General features: G+C 37.6%; 2 protein-coding genes across 4 annotated transcripts; both read left to right on the forward strand.

Annotated features, from left to right (window-relative positions):
* Positions 1 to 7,523: 7,523 nt before the first annotated feature.
* On the forward strand, positions 7,524 to 10,219 carry LOC115741029 (cytokinin hydroxylase-like). Its single transcript, XM_030674729.2, has 4 exons — positions 7,524 to 7,862; positions 7,973 to 8,202; positions 8,469 to 9,080; positions 9,604 to 10,219. Exons 1-4 carry the CDS (start codon positions 7,559 to 7,561, stop codon positions 10,030 to 10,032), a joined length of 1,575 nt encoding a protein of 524 aa, XP_030530589.1. The 5' UTR covers positions 7,524 to 7,558; the 3' UTR covers positions 10,033 to 10,219.
* A 2,709-nt stretch (positions 10,220 to 12,928) lies between these two features.
* LOC115743162 (cleavage and polyadenylation specificity factor subunit 2) lies at positions 12,929 to 20,227 on the forward strand. Of its 3 annotated transcripts, none has more exons than XM_030677828.2 (18): positions 12,929 to 13,180; positions 13,469 to 13,637; positions 14,169 to 14,265; positions 14,489 to 14,615; positions 14,699 to 14,814; positions 14,995 to 15,089; positions 15,170 to 15,309; positions 15,448 to 15,505; positions 15,583 to 15,690; positions 16,511 to 16,760; positions 17,134 to 17,318; positions 18,059 to 18,151; positions 18,579 to 18,677; positions 19,067 to 19,198; positions 19,280 to 19,324; positions 19,415 to 19,582; positions 19,715 to 19,789; positions 20,032 to 20,227. In XM_030677828.2, the coding sequence occupies exons 1-18, from the start codon at positions 13,032 to 13,034 to the stop codon at positions 20,131 to 20,133; spliced, it is 2,208 nt and encodes a 735-aa protein (XP_030533688.1). In that variant the 5' UTR covers positions 12,929 to 13,031; the 3' UTR covers positions 20,134 to 20,227. The 3 variants fall into 3 exon arrangements, with proteins under 3 accessions (XP_030533688.1, XP_030533724.1, XP_030533733.1); XM_030677864.2 differs by having other exon boundaries at positions 17,137 to 17,318; XM_030677873.2 differs by having other exon boundaries at positions 13,048 to 13,179; positions 13,458 to 13,637.
* The last annotated feature ends 1,072 nt before the right edge of the window (positions 20,228 to 21,299 follow it).

Consider the following 21,299-nt stretch of genomic DNA (forward strand, 5'->3'; position numbering starts at 1 on the left):
GGTCGGCCAAGTGGTTGAGAATTTAGATTGTAACCATCAATGATCGTTGAACCTTTTAAAAGCATAGTTCCATTCCCCCATTCAAATCAAGGATACATTGGTTGAAGCTTTAACCAACATTGAATGGATTAACCAATGGCATTAAGAACAAATCATGTTTATGTTTATGCAATACGTGCTCTATCTCAACTTCACGGGAATAATTGTCCGAAAAAATCCTAAATCTATTATACGACAGCCAATCCGATCCTAAACTTTTCACTTATGTCAATTTGGTCCTAAACATTTTTGTGTGTTAGTTCAGTCCTAAACCTATTGTTTGGATATTCGGCCAAAAGGATTACATTGAAAAATCATCAAAATATTTAGAACTAAATTGGTAAATCATCAAAAGGTTTAGGACGGAATTGCAACAATTGAAAGGTTTAGGATTTAAATTGGCAAATCATCAAATGGTTTAGAACTAAACTGATACAATTGAAAATTTTAGGACATAGGTATAAGACTTTTTGTATAATTTCCCACAACTTCACGCGTCGATAGGAAATTATTAAACCACGAAAGCCTTAACAGCGGCACGTAACCGAAAGACCCATTTGAGAGCGACAATGGTTGACATCCATTAGCCGAAAAGAAGCAAAACTTACTAGAAAATGAGGGATGATGAGGTATACCTGACACTCTTGCGCTTAGACACATTGACCAATTCTGAGTAAGTTCCTACTGCGGAACAAGTCTTAGATTAGATCGTGGGGCAATTCTCTTCTTCCCCATATTTGGATCGATGACTTGGGGTTTTCACGTGTGTAGTCACATTTGGAACGTGAAAATGACTTCAACGTAGGAGCCTACTGTCTCCACCCCAAGCAAGAACAGGGCTGGTCGGTATCATATTTCCATATCAGCTCGATATTTTCTTGGTCAACAACCCTAAAAGTTTTTACGGCCTACCGTGGTGTGGCTACTCGAGTGATTATGATTTCCGACCCTCAGAATTGCGTGTTCGAATCCACTTTCGATAGCAGCTGCACGAGCAAAACCATACTCAGAAGGAAGAGAGTCATAAAAGATGCATGCAAAATATATTGTAATGACCACCAAGGATTTACCCCATCTCGAAGGATTATCTTTTCCAAATCAAATACTCTCAAACTTTAGTAATCATACCGAGGCCCTTTTATTGACCGTGGAGGGCTTACCCTATCTCCAAGGACTATCTTTTTAAAGTCGAATATCTTGAAGCTAGTATGAAAAAATTTTGTCGATGCTAAATACCGCTATTCTAGTAATGTCTTAACGTTCGTCAAAAAAAAAAAAAAGTAATGTCCTAACGTTCTTATTTTAGCAAAAAAATAAATAAGAATCTCCACAACAACAAAAATATGGTTTTATGGTGATAGGGGAATATAGTGGTGGAGGACTAAACTTGTTTATGCTAGATTCGACTTCTCACATCTACTCTAGCATTGGAAATATTGACACCAATGCAATCATCATATATGTATTGGAAACGATGACACGTGTCTTTGCACCGTAATTTTCTTTGCTAATTAAGTAAGCAATCCGAGTATATTTGACCTATGGACATTGTTAGAAAACTACTCTAATACGAGCCTAAAATGATATTAAGACCCATGTATTATATCCCAATTTTTTTTCTTTTTTGTCCAAATAAATACATGCAAGGGAGGGACGAGAAACATTGGACGTCGGCCAAAGGAGAAGTGTCACGTCGAGCTTTCTAAATCCCGGAAGTTTCGCCAGAGGAAGAACTTGGATAACACGGGTATATAACTAGAGAGATGTCCCACAAGAATAATGTGATTTTGAACGATTGTCTTCTCCGGTTCATCGATGAGGTCCAAGAATCTAAGACGGTCGCTATGATTACTCAGTGGAACAGAGGGAAGCTCCAGATCTTCATAGGACTTGGTCTCATCTACATAGGACTTGGTCTATTTGGATTCTCATAGTGCCTTTTCAGCTATGAATAGGTCTGGGTGCGCATTCCACTGCCATGCACTTCTTCTTCTTTTTTCATTTTTTTTTTTTTTTTGGCTTTCTGTCGAATCTACTATGATTGACAGGAGTCATGTCCTTTCACTTTGCAATTGCAAAGTGTGGAAAGAAACAGACGAGGGATCTTCTGAAAACGTGGCTTCACAAGCAGCGCAACTAGCATATGAAACTATGGCCACTAAGTATCTGATGAAAAAGGGTTTAGATAAACAATCAATGAAGAAATATATTATATGGATGTCAATTTTGTCCTAATTATCAATTTAGTTGCAACAAAATGTGCGAAATTTTAATATAATTCTTTCAGCCAAATTTTAGCGATTTGTTGACATGTCGACCTGACCTAAAAATACTTTTTCCAATATCTACATAGAACTCCTAGCGATAAATGGAGAGCCACATTATAATTCAAAAGAAAATTAATTAGAATGACTACATTTGAATTCCGCACAAAGGTTTAGAAATGAAATTAGTAATATTGAAAAGTGTATGACCAAATTGACATATATACAATAGGTTTATGACTGATCGAGTAGTTTTACGAACAATAAATATGTAGTGGTGCAATATACTATCGGGGGATTATCTATATGTGTGAACTTATGTGTATATGAACCGATAACCTCCTCTTTCATTTCCTCCTATTTTCTTTAACTTTGTATTTTCAACGGAATTGGCAATCAAAATGGCACATACACTTGTGTATGCAACAATAAATTGACATTTAAAAACTTTTTTCTATTATTAATTGTGGAAAGAAATTATTGAAACAGTATAACAAAATTGTATACCTATATGGAGTAAAAGAAAAAAATATATGAAAATTTGATCATCTATTGGTAAGGTTGTTTATAAGATAACACAAGGGTGGCGCTATTTCCACTCTTATTTTGGCTAAGACGCCTCTTTTTCTTGTTACCTTACCAAAATACCCTCATCCCTCTCTTTATCTCTCTTCAATTTTTTTGTTTCTTCTTTTATTAGGCTAATCCACAAAATTACTTTTATTTCTGTTATCTCTCTCGTTAATTTTATAATACAAATACTCCATTGCACCCATCAATACATCAATTTACCATATCTTATTATCATTTTTCCTGGAGAATGTTGTTAATTTTAATTTATGGTCTAATATTTGATTTCACAAAAAAAAAATTATTTATGATAGCTTATGAAGGCGCAATTAATTGCCTTTTTTTATAGTGTGAGTGAAACTATATTCAAAGATCAAAAATAAAATTCAATTTAATTATTTAGCCGAACTTGATAAAAAATTGAAAAGAAAAATTGATCAAAATGGGAAAAGGTTAATTTGTTAAAAGAGTGATCAAAAGTCAAACATATTAATTACACATTAATATCAAATTTTAATTCAATCTCATAGCAAGTGGATCGAAACATTAAAATGTGCTTAAAAATTTCCCCTAAAAAAATCTAATGTGAGTTTGAAAGTGCAAAATGTGTAAATAAATTTTCAACCCCATCTTAAAATTCATATTAAAATGTGAGAAGTTCAAAAGAAAGCACAAATCAGCAATGTTTAACTTTAGAAACCTACTTTGACCGAAAAAAAAAATTTAGAAACCTACAAATTTATTCCAAAAAATCAACCACATGGTCAAAATCTACTAGAAAATTAGATTAAATTTTAATTTTCAACTTTGAAATAAAGTTTTCTTCAAACTATTTTAAAAAAAGGTAGTTAATCGTGCATTTATAAGCCGTTAATACTAGAAATTTATAACATTTTATATAACTTTTGTAACTAAAAAATGAGACCATAAATTAAAAATAATGACTTTCTAGGCAATGTCATAATATGATGCATGATAAGATTATATTTTATTAGGTGTCATTTGACTTTTGTATTACGAAATTGGTAATTTAATAGGGAAAATAGAAATGAAGGCAATTATGTTGGTTAGTTTGATAAATAATAATAATAAATTAAAGAAAGAGAATGGTATTTCGGTTTGATGGAAAAAAGAAGTGGCTTAACCAATGGATGTGGAAATAGCGTGGCGCTAAAACAAATTCAGAATGTAGAATCGCCTAGTTCCCAACCATGATTAAAGTTGACTTTAACAAGCTTTCTTATTACTTTGTTAGGGACAAAAAGAAAGACAACAATTTGGCTTTCTTGTTGCTTTGCTAGGGACATTGATTAGACAAAAGTTTTGACGTAAGATTTAATGTTGCTGCAAAATCAACATTTAAACAACCGAGTTCTCTTTTATTGCAGTGGTAATAATTTTGTCTGCCCTTTGAGCAGGCAGATTAGACTTTGAATGCTGTATGTACATGAAAAAGCTAAGGCAGATTAAAGTAAATTATTTGACGGAAAACGGAAATTAAAGCTAGAGAAATCTCTCTAAGCCCGAAGAATTTGACGACCTTGTGGTGCCGTACGCCAGTGCATCTGTTCACACTACTGTTTTAATATTATATTGTAATAGGGTTTGACTTTTATTCGTAAGCCTCGGAGATGAAAATTCTAACTCTCTGACTTATTTTGTCCTTTCGCGAGCGATGCTGGACGAGTGGGACGCGGATTCAGATGCATGACTTATGCTTAGATCATTGCACGAGGGCCTATTTTATCTCTAGCTTTTCATAAATAAATGAGGTCACGCAGGTGTTGATTATTTATAACTTGAGAACACTTCGTATATTAGAAACCATGAATTTCTTTTTCAAGAGATAAGTGTATTAGAATTTATAAAATTTATCGCAAAAATGTAACTGAGTCTTAAAACTTTCAAATAACACAATCAAGTCTAAAATTTATCAAATTGATGCAATCAAGTCATTCGATTAATTTCATTTAAATTGATTAACGAAAAATACTAAATAACTTTTTTATTCTCTCCCTCCTTAGTGGCGTTGACATAGCTAAATTATGAAGTACAAGACCAAAACAACGTTGTTTGGTCCAAGTTGAATTTTTTTCATTCCATTATTATTAAATTATATTTAAATAATATACCAAAAAAAATTAAAAAAATTAAAAAAAGTAAGAGAAGAGGAACACAGGCCCTTGAGGTCGCTGCCCCACCATTGCCGACGATGATGCGGCGAGGGACAAGTGGCGATGCATGGGTTTGGCCTATGGTCGGTAGCAGGTGAGGAACGATGGTGGGGTAGCGGCGTCATGCTCACGCAATTTGCGCTCATTCCTATTTTTTATTAAGATATTTATTTATATTTTCTTTTTAAAATAAAATTTAGATTAAAAAATCAAATTTGGACTAAAACGAGGTCATTTGGTCTTGTTCTTTATGTTTTAGGGTAGGTCGGTGCCATGTAAGAGAGAGGGAATAATATACATAAAAAAAAGAATTAATTGTGCTTTTTCTATCATTGAATGACTTAATTGCATCAATTTGATAAGTTTTAGAGCTTTGTAGTTTTTGAAAGTTCATGACTCAATTGCACTTATATGATATTATTATTTCATTTTAATCGTCGAAGAAGTATCTTTGGAGAACTCATTAATTCAAACACATGTTTAGAAAATTTAGTTGCATGGCCTTGATTGCACTGGATAGAATAATTTATAGGGTACTAATCTGACTTTAATTGAAAAATCGTAAGAAGAAATAGTACATGGGTTATTGTAATATTCAAACAAGCTTCTTCATGTCTTCTTGTCTTAAAGACAATTCTTTCACGAGAGATGAGGACAAGAAAATAATTATATAGAAAAAGCGCATGCGAGGAAAACAAACAAGGACAGATTTTTTTTTTTTTTTTGGGGGGTTTCTATCCTTCAAAAATAATTCTTTTTATTATTTGAATATTTCTTCTTCTCAAGTACTTTCATTTTGGGTTATTTGCTAACCGCTGACGGTCTTTCTTTTTCTCCCACCGTCTTGCGTGCATTCAGACTTCATTCTGAAAGTCAATTCTATGTCAATAATAAATGAGGCACGGCATGCCGCCTGAACGACCAAAAAAGAAGAAGAGAACAATTGCAAACATTTAACTTTTTTTTTAATCAATTACTTAGCAGCAGCAGGCATATAAAGCCGATCAAATGTCATGAGCACAAAAAGTCAACTCGGGCACATACACGCTTGGAGTCTAATGTTTGACTTGAAGATGTGCAAAGTCTCTTAATTTTAATATGTGCACACGGCCATTCAAATCTCTGTCCTATCACTTTGAGTAACTTAGTACAAGTCAGTTATCGTAATCCTTACGAGAGGATGATTCAAACCATGTGCATCGTTTCACGAAAACGAGGTGCGAAAAAATACCTAAGATTCATTTGTCTCTACATGTCGCATGTTGTAAGGTTAAGAGAAATTCCTATTTTCCAATCTTAAAAAGTGCTGGGAAGTTTACTGGAAAGTAAGGGTAATGAGATGAGATCATTGCTCACGGTAATTGCAAAACTTTTCCACGAGCATGCAATTTTATATATTTGACTCACGTAAGAACAAGAGCTAATACAAACACTTCGCCCTCAATACTCTCTCCAAGTTTCCACGTTCCGCGTTGAAAGCATGTCACGTGTCAGTCAAAGGGGATGACGTGGAAAGAGATCATCGGTTGAGCCGGCCATAGAATTTGCGGCGTCTTCCATACCTGGTGCGGGTGCATCTTCTCCTCAAACCGCCGTCCTTTTTGCCCCTGTTGGCATGTATGGAAAGAAAGGTAAAAACAAATTGGGGGTTGACAATTCTGAATTTGGATCGCCTAACATTGGAATTTCCATGACATGTATGACATTACTCAAATCAGGCGATTCAAATATGGATCCGACAATTCCATCAAAGAACATAATTTCAAAAGTTATTTTGTTGGATTAAAAATAAAGGGTATAATAATAATAATAATAATAATAATAATAATAATAATAATAGCGGTCCACGTTATAAGATTAATCTATAAAATCAATTCTTTAGTTGATATGATAAATTACAAATGAGAATCTGAATAAATGAAAAGTATGTAATGCCCAACAAAAGTAACTTTATTACTTCAAAAATCAATCTCGGTATAGGTAAAATTATTTTTAAAATGCTTGTATATTTTCTTTTCATATTACATCCTTTATTAAATGGATTAACATCATAATTATGTTCTTTTTTGTCATACGCGACTATTTTCTAAAATTAACCAAAGGGAAAGGTTTTGACAACCGCCAAAGCGAGAAAAGCCAATAAAGATGGGCGCCACGCCGGAAATAAGAAAACAAAAACCACTTTTTTCTCCCAAGGTCCCCGTTAAGACCGGGACAAAAGAGATTCAAAGCCGAGTTCTACAGTCAAATTCCGACATTCTGAAGCGACCGTCCGTGGTAGCCTATAAATACCGAGTTCCGTTCTCTCCCTTCTCAGCAAACATCAACTCATAATCTTGACCTCTTGTGCAGTCTTCTTCTTCACCTGCTCTACGACCTCTCTTGTGTAGTCTTCTTCTTCACCTACTCTACATTCTTTCATTGGTCGAGAGATCGAGAGAGAGAGAGAGAGAGAGAGAGAGAGAGAGAGAGAGAGAGAGAGAGAGAGAGTTATTTTGAAGAGAGATAGAGATGGAATATTCTCTTCAAGTATCCAATCTCGCTCTATCAACTTTGATAGTTTTTTTGCTCTCTGTTTTGTGGAGAGTGGCGTTCAGGTGTTGGATTTCACCTGCGAGAGCTTATCAGAAGCTCAAGAGAAATGGGTTCAGAGGGCCCTCTCCGACTTTCCCTCTCGGCAATCTCATGGATATGAAAAAGGCCATACAAGATGAATCTTGTTCTGTGGATTCTAATGGTGACTCTTCGAACATCATCGCTCATGACATACACTCCACGGTCCTCCCCTACTTTTCTCGCTGGCAAAAATCGCACGGTAAGCCCATAAACGAAAATATTTCTGTTAAGAAAAGTTCATTTCGGGAAGTTGGGTTCCCAATTACTTCTTGTTGGTTTTCATTAATAATCTCTGTGTTTTGATTTCAGGGAAAGTGTTCATGTATTGGCTAGGTACAGAGCCGTTCTTGTATATTGCAGAGCCAGAGTTTCTGAAGCAAATGTCGAGTGGTGTAATGGGGAAGAGCTGGGGAAAGCCCAGGGTGTTCAAGAACGACAGAGAACCCATGTTCGGGAATGGACTGGTCATGACCGAGGGTGACGAATGGGTCCGTCATAGGCATCTCATCACCCCAGCTTTCTCTCCTGCAAACCTCAAGGTCTCTCTCTCTCTCTCTCTCTCTCTCAGCATACACACGTACCGATGTTTGGGCTTTTGCATATGAGTGATAGCAATTCATGGAAGTCGCGTCAAACTTATTTATTGAAAAGGAAATGCGCATCACAAAATATTGCGTAAGAATTGAGGAGTGTTGGTACACATAAATCATTTATCTCTAATTATGTAAAGGAAGTGATTAGTTAGATTTTAAGGCCTTTTATACGCACACCGACTCACTTTGTACATAATTTGCTTGTACCATAGGGAATGGCGAGCTTAATGGTGGAATCAGCCAACAAGATGCTGGAGAAGTGGACGGCTCTCGTAAACTCCGGAAACCCGGAGATAGACATTGAGAGAGAGATCATCTCGACGGCGGGGGAGATCATAGCCAAGACCAGCTTCGGCATTAGCCACGAAGATGGCAAGAAAGTTTTCGAGAAGCTGCGAGCCATGCAGGTCACTCTCTTCAAGACAAATCGTTTCGTAGGCGTACCATTCAACCAATTCATCGCCCCCAAAAAATCCATGGAGGCAAAAAGGCTAGGGAAAGAAATCGACGACCTACTAATGTCGATCATCGATGATCGCAAGGCTGGCGTAGTGGCAAATAACCAGAAGGACTTGCTCGGACTGTTACTCGAAGGGCACTGCGAGAATGGAAGAACAGGGAAGAGTCTGACGACAAGAGAGTTGGTGGACGAGTGCAAGACCTTCTTCTTTGGGGGTCATGAGACGACGGCGTTGGCTCTGTCGTGGACGTTGCTGCTTTTGGCCATGCATCCCGAGTGGCAAGATCAGCTCAGAGATGAGATCAAACAAGTGATTGGTGACAATAAAGAGATTGATTCAACCAAGATGGCCGGACTAAAGAAGGTGAAAACACTATTCCATAATCAGTGCACGTTTTTGTACATGGAGCTAGTTTTGTTTGCTTGTGCTTTCAATTCAATTGCTTGATGTTGCTTAGCTGATATTCCACAGGGAAAAGGTCTGTGTTTGTGTTCCCGAAGTTGGTATAATTTCATGTTTCGTAATGCGTGAATAGGTTCGGGTGGAAAATGTCCAATCATTGGAGCATGAGCATGGTTTGTTTTGGATAGAAATGAGCCTACAATTAAACTGTCCATATGAATAATTTGATCAGTTGTACTTTGATTGGCGAAAGCGTAGTCTTTAAACCACGATCCAGAGAATAAGGTCAAAATCAGAAAGTTAACGTAGAACCTAGCTATGCATCATGCGTAGGTAATTGAACATGCTTTATTCACACAGCAGAATGAGATGCAAACTTCCATTTTTGGCTTGATTTGAGGGAGGTGGTCAACTTGTGTATGCACAAGAGTTTCAAAACTCTTTTTCGATTAGTACTGTTATCTCAAATGGTGATTGATTGCAGATGGGATGGGTAATGAATGAAGTTCTACGGCTGTATAGCCCGGCACCGAACGTGCAAAGACAGGCGCTAGAGGATATTAAAGTCTATGACATGGTAATCCCCAAGGGAACAAACATGTGGATCGATGTGGTGTCGATGAACCACGACCCCGCTCTGTGGGGGGACAACGTAAACCAATTCAAGCCAGAGCGATTCAAGGAGGACTCGCTCTACGGAGGGTGCAAGCACAAGATGGGGTTTTTGCCATTTGGGTTCGGAGGGAGAATGTGCATCGGCCGGAATTTGACCTTGATGGAGTACAAGATTGTCTTAACCCTAATTCTCTCCAAGTTCTCCTTTTCTGTTTCACCAAGCTATTGCCACTCTCCTTCCCTTATGCTCTCTCTTAGACCTTCTCAAGGCTTGCCTCTCATAGTCAAACCTCTTTAGGATGGTCAGCGATAGTACTTTTTTTTTTTTATATTAAAGAGTAATAATGTAGAACCTGATGTTCTTGCCAATAGCAATATTAGGGATATACACAGGGTCTATTAGCTCAGCTGCGAGTATTCATTGTAACGTTATGTATTCACATTTTATCATGGGACCGAATTTAAGTGAAACTTTTCAGTTATTACGAGAATTGTTAATCGAAAGAGACCTATGATTATTTGAATTAAGATGTGGCTATAAGATACTTTTCCCATTTATATGAAGGATGAGAGGTATTCAAATTCGAATCAGAAACTTATGAAACTAAATAGAGAAAATTACCGGAGAAGTTTTAAACTTATTGCAATTGTGTCAATTCAGTCATAAATTTTTTTGCATTTGTGCCTATATATAATTAGGAAAAGAAAAAAATAAGATGAAATAATGCTAAAATATTATTAAAATTTATTCACGTCAACGCCCACCCCCGCCGGCCCTCATACCCAAAAAAGAAAAAAGAAAGAATGAAAAAGAACAAATCAAAAAGGAAAAATCGAGCCGAACCGAAATAACCGAACTGGAAAAGAAGAATGGTTATTTTCAATTACCCGAATCGAAAATCGAACTAAATTGAAATGCATGAAATTTTCAATAGTTCTGTTTAGTTAACAGTTTGGTTTGATTTTTCAGTTCGGTTTTGACACCCTTGTATGGTTAACTTGATTTGATTCTTGGCCAGTTTTAAAAATGACATGCCCATTATCATTCATTTTTTAGCAACGAGAATGAACTTTCCTAAATTTGAGGCGGAAACAAGACAGTTTTGAGTTTGTTCCATGAATAGGGAGACTATGTGAATTTACCAATGCACGTGCTTGAAAGGGCACATGTGCACGTGCTTTATTATTTCTAAATTCGAACAAGTGTTAGACAAGGGACAGGAAAGTCTATATGGCGACGAGAAGGGACAGGAGGTGAAAAATTTCTGCCCCTCGTCTGTATTTCTGACGTGTATTTTTGCATGTTGAATCCACTTGGTCACAATTTGGGAAATTGCTGCGAAATTTGGCGCACCAGAGGAATGAGAAGAACGCAAAATTCATGCACGATAGAGAACTAGCACGTGATGTAAAAATGGCACTAGTTCATCAACTCGATGGTCAGCGCGATAAACGATCATACATAATAAGTATAAGGGATAATTATAAAAAAAATCATGAAATCTATTCTACGATGGCCAATTAAGTCCTAAACCCTTTCATTATGATAATTTAGTCATGAACCTTTTGACGGTTTATAAAATTAGTCATAAACCTTTCAAGGTCAATTTGATCATAAACATTTTTGAAGATTTGACAATTAAGTCCTAAACCTGCAATTTTAATAGTTGGCCGGAAGGACTACATTGACAAATTGATAAAATTTTAGAATTAAATTGGCAGATCATTAAAAGGTTAAGGACTAATTTGGAATTATTAATAGATTTGGGACTAAATTGGTAAATTGACATAATTGCAAAGTTCATGACTAAATTGGTCATTGTACGATCGATTTTGGACTTTTTGGACTAATTTCCCAAAGCATAGGGTGGATTTGGCAAAAACATCGATATTTCTACTCTCGTTCACACTACGGGTGGGTTCGTTTCGCAAAAAACCAATGATTTGAGAAACATTTTCCTAAAAATTATTGCTTGAATCGCATATAAAAATGAATGAACTAGAGAATTCACTCAAGGCTCCGTTTATTTCCCGAAAAAATGAATGATTTAGAAAATATTTTCCAAAGATATTTACTCGAATCACTTACAAAAATGAATGCGTGAAAATTATTTTTACCGTCCGCAAAAACATTTAGACATAAATCGTCGTCGAGAACGACATTATTTTTCATTGACTGATTATTTCAAGCAATACAAACGATCATCCTTTCAAAAATGCTTAGCAAATCATTTGAGCCTAAATCTGAAAACCATACAATTGTGTAAATCAAAGACCCCTAAAATAAATGCACGTTGAGTCTTTAGTCATCGAAGAAAATAATTAACATTATATAGCGTAGCCCGATCTCATCCCCGGCCCCAAATAAGGCCGCGGGGAGATTACCATTTGACGATGCTGGCCCTTTTAGAGACTAAGCTGTCAAATGATGATGGGCCTTATGGCCCAAAAAAAATCCTGATGGGCCCCTAACCTTGGGCTATTTATTCTTATGATCTTGTCCAATCTCACTCGCGACTTAAAACATTAAAAAAAAAAAAAAGTCGTTTATCAATAATGTGAAGATTGGATTGAAATGATTTAAGTGAACTGCTATTCCATTCATAAATAGCAGCATTCTGTTCTCGGGCTTAAATCACAAAATTCGTCTATTAGTATTGTATTAATAGGATAATAATTTTGCATCTTTTTGTAGAAAAAAAAAGAGAATAATGATGTCATAAATCTAAAGTGGTGTGGTATATTTATTCTACTAGCTTATTTCTAATTACATAAAATTTGTTCTGTGGTTACACGTCATCGCTAATTGGAGTAATCGATGTTGAATCTTGGCTGAGCAATGATTGTATCGTGTGTTTGGGCAATGAAACGAGCCACCACTTCTCGTTTTTATAATGAGCATACCATTTGCAATTCCTAATTTAACTTGTAAAAACTAATGATTTGATGGGAAAAACCCTAAAATTTGATCTATTCTCATAAATATTTGCTATAAAAAAAAAAAGGCTCTCATATTTGCATTTTACGGGGTTTTTTGTCCGGTAAAAAGTTTGAAATTGAAATAGGAATCATTGGTCGATGATGAGTCACAATGTGATAAAAGGAAAATCTTCGGAAAATGGTGTAAAGACCTGCCACGATGAAACGACGACGTTGCGTGGTGTCCCTCTCTCTGCCTCCTCGCTGCTTGCAGTTCTCCCTCCCCCTTTCCCTCCAATAAGGCCAATGCCCCCCAAAACGGAAGTCAGTCACGGAGACTAGAAGCTCAAGAGCTTCGCGGTTGCAGAAAGATTGAAGATGGGGACGTCGGTCCAGGTGACGCCTCTCTGCGGCGTCTACAACGAGAACCCTCTCTCCTACTTGATCTCCATCGACGGCTTCAACTTCTTGGTCGATTGCGGCTGGAACGACCACTTCGATCCCTCTCTCCTTCAACCACTCTCCAGGTCTCTATCTCTCTCTCTCTGTTTGGGCGTGTGATTCCGCGCGTTTCGATTCCGATGCTTGACGCTGCTCTCTCCATTTCGGTTGGCGGTGCGAAATGCGAGCTCGCCATTTCCAGAACACGCTTCCTGCTCTCTATTCGCACTATTGTTTCTCTTCGATCGACGATGCGAAAACGCGAGCTCGTCATGCGAGTGCGAGAATGTCGCCTGCTCCGCTGATCGGAATTTGCGTCTGGTTTGAAATTGAAGTCGCGAGAGTGTTCACCGTTAGTTCATCATGGTGTGCAGAGTAGCTTCGACGATAGATGCGGTGTTGCTGTCGCATCCGGACACTCTCCACCTTGGAGCTCTGCCTTATGCCATGAAACAGCTCGGGCTTTCTGCTCCTGTTTATGCCACCGAGCCGGTTTTCAGATTGGGGCTTCTTACTATGTATGATCACTACCTGTCGCGGAAAGTAAGTAGGACTCGTACCAGACAGGTTTTTTAATCTTTTTTCCCCGCTGAACTGGTGCAATTACGTGATTTGACCTCCTGCCTCAACATGGCTTGGCCTGGATGGGGTGATTATCCTGTTGTTGTTGATGTGAACATTTTTCAAATCATAAATATAACAGGTAAATTTGCGGGTGTATTGAGTTTGACTTAGTTTGAGCAAAGAAATAGGCCAAAGTCATAATTTTTCCTCCTTCTTTCTGTACCATTTGTATCAATTAAGAACCAGTTCAACTAATTCTTCAGAGCTCGGTGTTGCCTATAACATATCAGATGCTAGTGCTTGGTTAACCAAAGGAACTTTTATTTTCTTCTTTTGATCCCCAATGACACCTGTAATCTGGAGAACTGATTTTAATGGGTACATCACCTGCAGCTGTATCCTTTGCATTGTTGTTTTAGTTAACAGTTAATGCAGTCTACTATTACAGCAGTATATGCTATTGGAGCAATGAGAAGTAATAAAAGAAAATGTCTCTCCTGTTTTCTGCAGCAAGTATCAGAGTTTGATCTATTCACATTGGATGATATTGATTCAACTTTCCAAAACGTGACCAGGCTAACATATTCTCAGAACCATCATTTTTCCGGTAGGCATTATGAGGAATTGCATCATTTTGATCAGCGCTAGTCTGATTTTGATATATTTTGTTATTCGACTGCAGTTGCTCAGACCGAGCCCTTTCTTGAACCTTTCTAAGCATGATTGGCTATTTCTATCTTGTTTTATCTCCTTTGTGTTGATTCTGGATACATCTGTATTCCCCCCATATCTCTCTGCCTTGATCGTGGTTAGTATATTGACTTTATCAGGAAAAGGGGAGGGGATTGTCATTTCTCCACACGTGGCTGGGCATCTCCTGGGAGGTACAATCTGGAAAATATCAAAGGATGGAGAGGATGTTATATATGCAGTAGATTTTAACCATCGCAAAGAAAAGTAAGAGTTTCGACCAAGTACCTGCCTTGGCAGGCTTATTTATGCCACCAGAAATTACTTATTATACTTATGTATTTCTGCAGGCATTTGAATGGAACTGTTCTTGAATCCTTTGTCCGACCTGCCGTCTTGATTACCGATGCTTACAATGCCTTAAACAATCAGCTCCCAACTAAACAAAGGGAGAGAGGATTTATAGGTATTATCCTCTTCTTTCAAGATTCTATAAATAAAGCAGCGAGTGCATTTTGTATAATATCGAAGTTTGTTTTTCAGGGTTCAATTTCACTGTTATGCCCTGACTGATGAGCTCCTCCATATCTGCTTGTTCATTTGTATGATTTAACTGCTCACACGGTAATATTCTGTTCTAATGAAGATGCTATAAAAAAGACTGTCGAAGCAGGAGGAAATGTATTAATACCCGTTGACACTGCTGGACGAGTGCTGGAACTTGTTTTGATACTCGAAGAGGTCAGTCGGCAATCTAGGCCTGATTTTTGCTTTTGTGGCTACGGAAGACAAATCTTGCTAAATTTACATCCTGATTGCAGAGCCCTCTGAATTGTCCAATCTATTTCCTCACATATGTCGCCTCAAGCACAATTGATTATGTCAAGAGTTTCCTCGAGTGGATGAGCGACAATATAGCAAAGTCTTTTGAGCATACACGTGACAATGCTTTTCTTCTGAAGTAGGTGATTCTTTCTGCTCAAAGTTTTGGTTCTTTCAATGGCTTTTCTTTGCGCTTCATCTGATTGCACTGTGAAGTGGTTCAATTTACCTCCTAAGATATTTTCAAATTATTTTACATTATGATTATCACTTACAGGCATGTCTCGCTCCTAATTAACAAGAGTGATCTTGATAATGCTCCAGCTGGTCCAAAGGTTAAATCTCCTTTGATTTATTCGTTATTGTATAGTTCTTTATTCTTTTCGTTACTAACTATTTCAAGTTACTTTAGGTTGTTCTAGCATCCATGGCCAGCTTAGAAGGAGGCTTTGCTCATGATATATTTGTGGAATGGGCAACTGATACCAAGAATCTCATACTGTTTACTGAAAGAGGCCAGGTAATCTGCCTACTAATGTTGGTGCTACTTAATTGGTTGTGAATTTGCACAATATAAGTCATTCTGCTGTTTAATTGTGTGAACTAATCAAACTGCTTTTTGGGGCTGAACTGGTGAGAAAAATCTTAGACCCATTAGGCATCTTCTTGATTTTTGAACTAATCAAACTGCTTTTTTGGGCTGAACTGGTGAGAAAAATCTTGGACCCACCCATTAGGCATCTTCTTGATTAGCTTCACATGGGTGTATTTTCCTGAATAAATATGTGGAATCATTTGTATATTTCGGAATATAAAATCTGCAATAGATTCATTAACAGTTGGAGTAAATCTCAATCTAGAATGCATGGGTATATATTTACGTCCTGTAAATCAGTGCCCCTCCTAATCACTGATGTCAGTGGCTCTTCGAATTTTAGCGTCAGAGAATAACATTGTTAGGGCTGAAGATTATATTTCCCAGAAGGCGACAAACTTATCTAGACAGTTGTAATATTACCTTTTTTTGTGCAATGTTTCAATGGAAACGGAATTGTCAGTATTATAAGGAATAAAGTAACTCTATTTGAACAGTTCTGCCAAACAAATGATTGATGGAACAGATTTCTACTGGTTTTATGATATAGTTTCCTCAGTTGTTTAAAAGCAACTTGCATATAAGATGAAAGGCATAATTACTTATGAAAAATCTATTGTTCATTTCAGTGGAAGGAACTTCCAAAAATAAGTTGTTGCAGACGTGAATTCTAAGTTTGATTTGTTACACAGATTTTCCTTTCCTTATCATATTTATGTGCTGACAGTTACCAATGAACTTGTAGTTTGCAACCTTAGCTCGCATGCTTCAGGCAGATCCACCCCCAAAAGCTGTCAAAGTTACCATGTCTAAAAGAATTCCTTTGGTTGGGGAGGAGCTACTTGCTTATGAAGAAGAGCAAAATCGGATAAAGAAGGAAGAAGCTATGAAAGCTAGTATTATCAAAGAAGAGGAATTAAAAGTGGTTCATGCATCTGATAATGTGGGTGATCCAATGGTCATTGATGCCAGCAACACTCAGACATCACAAGAAGGTATTTTTCTCAAGAAGTTGATATAATAGCAATTTCTGTCATGGTTTATGTCTTAGATGTTATCTGTAGCAAAAAGATGTTCACATTAGCTGGCAAAGATGTAGTAATCCATCCTAAGTTGTATTCAAGTTAAAGGTGGCAATTCCTCATGTTTGAAGCATTCGCTAATGATTCTCGCTGCTGAGTAACCTTCTTTGGGGAACTCAATTCTCCTCTTTCTTCCTCGATTTTCACTACATAGTGAAGCTTCACCTTGGATGACTCTTGGCCTGAACAATCTTTTCCCGTTAAGGACTAAGAATAACAGTGTACATAAGTATTCGGCTGTACATTATTTCTGCTTTATTTTAATGTTTAGTGTTATTTCTGGCAGCAGCTGTTTCACATGGTGGCAGATACCGTGACGTTTTAATTGATGGATTTGTTCCACCACCCAACTGTGCTGCTCCTATGTTTCCCTTTTATGAGAATGCCTCTGAGTGGGATGATTTTGGTGAAGTGATCAATCCTGATGACTACGTAATTAAAGACGATGACATGGATCAAGGAGCTTTGCCTGTAAGTATTCTATTGCAATTTTCAGCCTCTATGCTTGCCTCTTCGAGTGCTCTAGGTACCGTAGGATAGTCACCTTTGAATATCGTGTCTATTCATCAATGCATAGTCCAGTCTGTTTTCTGGATTTGGAAAAGTGTGGATTTTCGAGATTATGCTGGGAATTTGTTATGATGCTCATCCATGACAAACTTGAAAAATATTGGAAGGTTTTGCCAAGATTAGCGACTCTCAGCTTTATCATTAGAACTTTTGACCTGAAGAAGCTATGTAGATTGCATCGGAGTTTGTCGGCACAATATCGTGCAAATGGTTCTTGTAAGTGTTTGCATTTCCCCAGCGTCACATGAATGAGCAACTCCTGCTAAATGATCCAGAAGAAGGGTAAACAAGAAACAAAACAAAGTAAAGTGAATTAATGGTTTGAAGCATGTAATTTGTATGGGTTGGGAGCTTTGAACATTTAATACTTATTTCATGTCAAAGGATGGTATCAGATTATCCCTTGTCACCTAATATTAATACAGTGGCATATGAATCATATTGAGAGATCCCTTGGTTGACTTGAATGAAATAATGGTCTGTCAGCGGTGTGAGCTTTCCTAATGGAACTCTACAGTTGAAGTTCACCGAGTCTTCTCTTCCACTGTCATTTTTAGGACGGTAGTCTTTTGATATAATTATTTTTTACCTTCTATGGCGCTACAGCAATGAGATATTTGATTGGATTGATGGCTTTGCAGTTTGTGAGCAACATGGATGGAAAACTTGATGAAGGACCTGCCAGTTTGATACTTGATATGAAGCCCTCGAAAGTTGTATCGACTGAACTAACTGTAAGTGACTTCCTTCACGAGTGATGCATGGCATGCATCATTTTATTCCTGAACTAAAGTACAGTCATGTCTCACATTGCCTCCTGAAAAGAGTACTTCCATGATGGAGATTGTGGACAGGAAGTAAACTCTCACCTAACCTTGAATTGTGGGGAAGCACCTCTTTATTTTATCGTTTCATCTATTTATTTTTTCCTTCCGTTTGGACAGAGCATCTTCATGGCATGCTACTGCTCTGTGAGAGTTTCTTGTCTTTACTTCTGAATTTGGCTGCAAAAACTTGAACTTTGTGAAAATATGGTAGCAAATGATGCTTTTTTGTACTTTGCGCTGTAAATAGTTGGCGTTTGTGGATTTAATTCATACATTAATAATTTAATTGTTTGATGAACCTGCCTTCTACATGCGTTTTGATTTGTACTATCAGGTGCAAGTCAAATGCTCACTGATATACATGGACTTCGAGGGACGTGCGGACAGCCGAGCAATTAAATCAATACTTGCCCATGTGGCTCCCCTAAAGCTTGTAAGGTTATCTTGGCTTTGAATAGTGTGAAGGATGACCAGAGACTGTAGGGTCTCTGTATCAGGTTCAAACTATGTTATTAAGCTTTGAAGGCAATTGTGATTCAGAATCCGATAGCATCTTAGTGTTCATGCAGGCATATGCCATGCCAGCTGAAATAAGGAGTAGATTTCCTTATTGTTTTCATCCAATGTGAGGTTTCGACCTGGTGCTGCTTACCATTCATCAAAAGATACAACTTATTCATTACCCACTAGATTATAGTACTCATTTTGTTGGTCAAATGATACTTATCCTGTTGATGTTCTTCTGCGACTAAGCATAATTGCATTGCAAAATATAACCATATGATTTGTTGGATATAAACTCGTGTTTTGCACTTTTTGGAGGTTTTGGTGCGAGGATCAGCCGAGGCAACAGAGCATCTGAAGCAACACTGCTTGAAAAATGTCTGCCCTCAAGTCTATGCTCCCCAAATCGAAGAAACGATTGATGTCACGTCTGATTTATGTGCTTATAAGGTACTTTTAAGAATTTCTATGTAATTTGTGTCATCATGATGCTGTAAATGTGTCCTCTGACTCTTGTTTTGTGACAATTAGGTGCAACTCTCTGAGAAATTGATGAGCAATGTGCTTTTTAAAAAGGTGAGTTCCTCATGTTTTCTTTCATCTTCATAAAGCTTGATTGCCATGTTATTTTCCAGTTTGAGGGTCTCATGTCAACGGATTGTACAGCTAGGAGATCATGAAATAGCTTGGATCGATGCTGAAGTTGGAGAGACAGAGAATGGAATGTTGTCTTTGCTTCCGCTGTCAACTTCAGCACCACCACATAAATCGGTACTTGTTGGTGATTTGAAGCTGGCAGATTTCAAACAGTTTCTGTCCAGCAAGGGTGTTCAGGTAAATTTTCTCTGCTTGCTAACATGGGTTTACTTTATCCAATATAAGTAGTGATGATGGATTTTTTACCTGAAGTGCAAGACAATCGGACAGTGCTTGACACGATTGAATGTTAAATTTTGGTGTTTGCAGGTAGAATTTGCAGGTGGAGCTCTTAGATGCGGTGAGTATGTAACACTACGCAAAGCTGGCGACGCAAGCCAGAAGGTCAGTATTTTGTGGCATTCTGTTTTGTCCTTCTTTTTTCTACTTGCGTCTTCGCTTGGTCCTGACTCCTAACCACTGTCCATACCAATCCCCTTTACCTCTGAACAAAGTAATCAGAGCTAGATACTTTTTCATGATTAAATTTGCCCGTGTCCGATTTATTTGGTGTGGAAGAATTATGAATGCCTGCTACCTTTTGTGTTTCTACCCAGTCATTGATTCTGTGCGTTTTCATCTCGTAGGGCGGCTTATCTGGCACTCAGCAGATTGTCCTTGAGGGCCCTCTCTGTGAAGATTATTACAAGATTCGTGATTATTTGTACTCGCAGTTTTACTTGCTTTGAGATTAGATACACATGCAAATTCTACTTATGGGGTAAAGAAGCCTGTGCCATGTCTCATTATTCTGTTGGGAGCCATTAACAGCTTATTTCTCATAAACCGAACACAGGCGCCATCACCACATGCAGCAGTGGCCGTACACCGTGAACGACGATCACCACCACTATAGTGGAGTCCATTCTTAAGTAACACCATCTTAAGGATTTTGCCATCTCTTTGTAGCTCAACATGGACTTGTTTCTTTCAAACGGCTATCGCAAAGTGTTTACACCCACTGCCATAGGTTCCTGTTTTTTTTTTTTTTTCTTCCTATTTGTATCTTACCGTATCTCAAGTCTTCTGAGCAATGGGCATAAAATGTTTGTCCTTCACTTATTTTCTAAACAATGGATGCAAAACAACTAACCTGATCTTATCCGGCTTTACCTCATGTGTGGCTACCGGGAATAACCTCACAGATCGGTGAATTCATACTCTTCTAGATAGTTGTACTGTGGCCTTTTTGTAGGTTGATGTTTCACTATAAGGAACAAATTAACGGTATCTGAACAGTTCTGGCAAACAGATGATTGATGGAAATGATTTCTGTTGGCATTATGATATTAGTTTCATCAGTCGTTTAGATGCAACCTGTATATAAGGCGAAAGGCGCTATAGTTGCATCAGTTATTTCTGCTGGTTTTGTCGGACTCCATTTTGTCTTCCTTTGTTCTACTTCCCTCTTGCCTTGTCCCGACTCCTGATCGCTGTCCAACCTGACCCCCTTCGCCTCTGAACGAAGCAATCCGAGCCGTATAATTTCTCATGATGGAATTTGCCCATATCCGATCTATTTTGAGGGAAAGAACTATGAATAACTCCCTCCTTTCAGCATTCTTATCCTTGTCACTGATTCTGTGCGTTTCCATCTTGTACGACTGTTTATCTGGCTTATTCAAGCGGATTGTCCTCGAGGACGATTATTTGTAGAAATTCTCCTTACGGTGTAAAGAAGCCTGTGTTTTCTCGCCCCATCATTGCAAAGAAGTTACACCTCCAGACCACGGTGTCCTGTTTTCTGAAATCTTGCTCTATTTTCATTTAGTCATCTGAACACTTGGCATTCACGTTAGTCCTTTACCTATTGCCAAACATAAAACCCACTCTTAAATCATGGGAAACGAATTCC

The sequence above is a fragment of the Rhodamnia argentea genome, chromosome 7 (genome assembly GCF_020921035.1).
Source record: "Rhodamnia argentea isolate NSW1041297 chromosome 7, ASM2092103v1, whole genome shotgun sequence".
Lineage (NCBI taxonomy): Eukaryota > Viridiplantae > Streptophyta > Magnoliopsida > Myrtales > Myrtaceae > Rhodamnia > Rhodamnia argentea.

Coding starts and splice junctions, on each gene's coding strand:
- LOC115741029 (XM_030674729.2), top strand. CDS start 7,559: ATGGAATATTCTCTTCAAGTATCCAATCTCGCTCTATCAACTTTGATA. Junction 8,203..8,468: donor TCTCTCCTGCAAACCTCAAG/GTCTCTCTCTCT, acceptor CTTGTACCATAG/GGAATGGCGAGCTTAATGGT. Junction 9,081..9,603: donor AGATGGCCGGACTAAAGAAG/GTGAAAACACTA, acceptor GATTGATTGCAG/ATGGGATGGGTAATGAATGA.
- LOC115743162 (XM_030677828.2), top strand. CDS start 13,032: ATGGGGACGTCGGTCCAGGTGACGCCTCTCTGCGGCGTCTACAACGAG. Junction 17,319..18,058: donor TGGATCAAGGAGCTTTGCCT/GTAAGTATTCTA, acceptor ATGGCTTTGCAG/TTTGTGAGCAACATGGATGG. Junction 18,678..19,066: donor ATGTGGCTCCCCTAAAGCTT/GTAAGGTTATCT, acceptor CACTTTTTGGAG/GTTTTGGTGCGAGGATCAGC.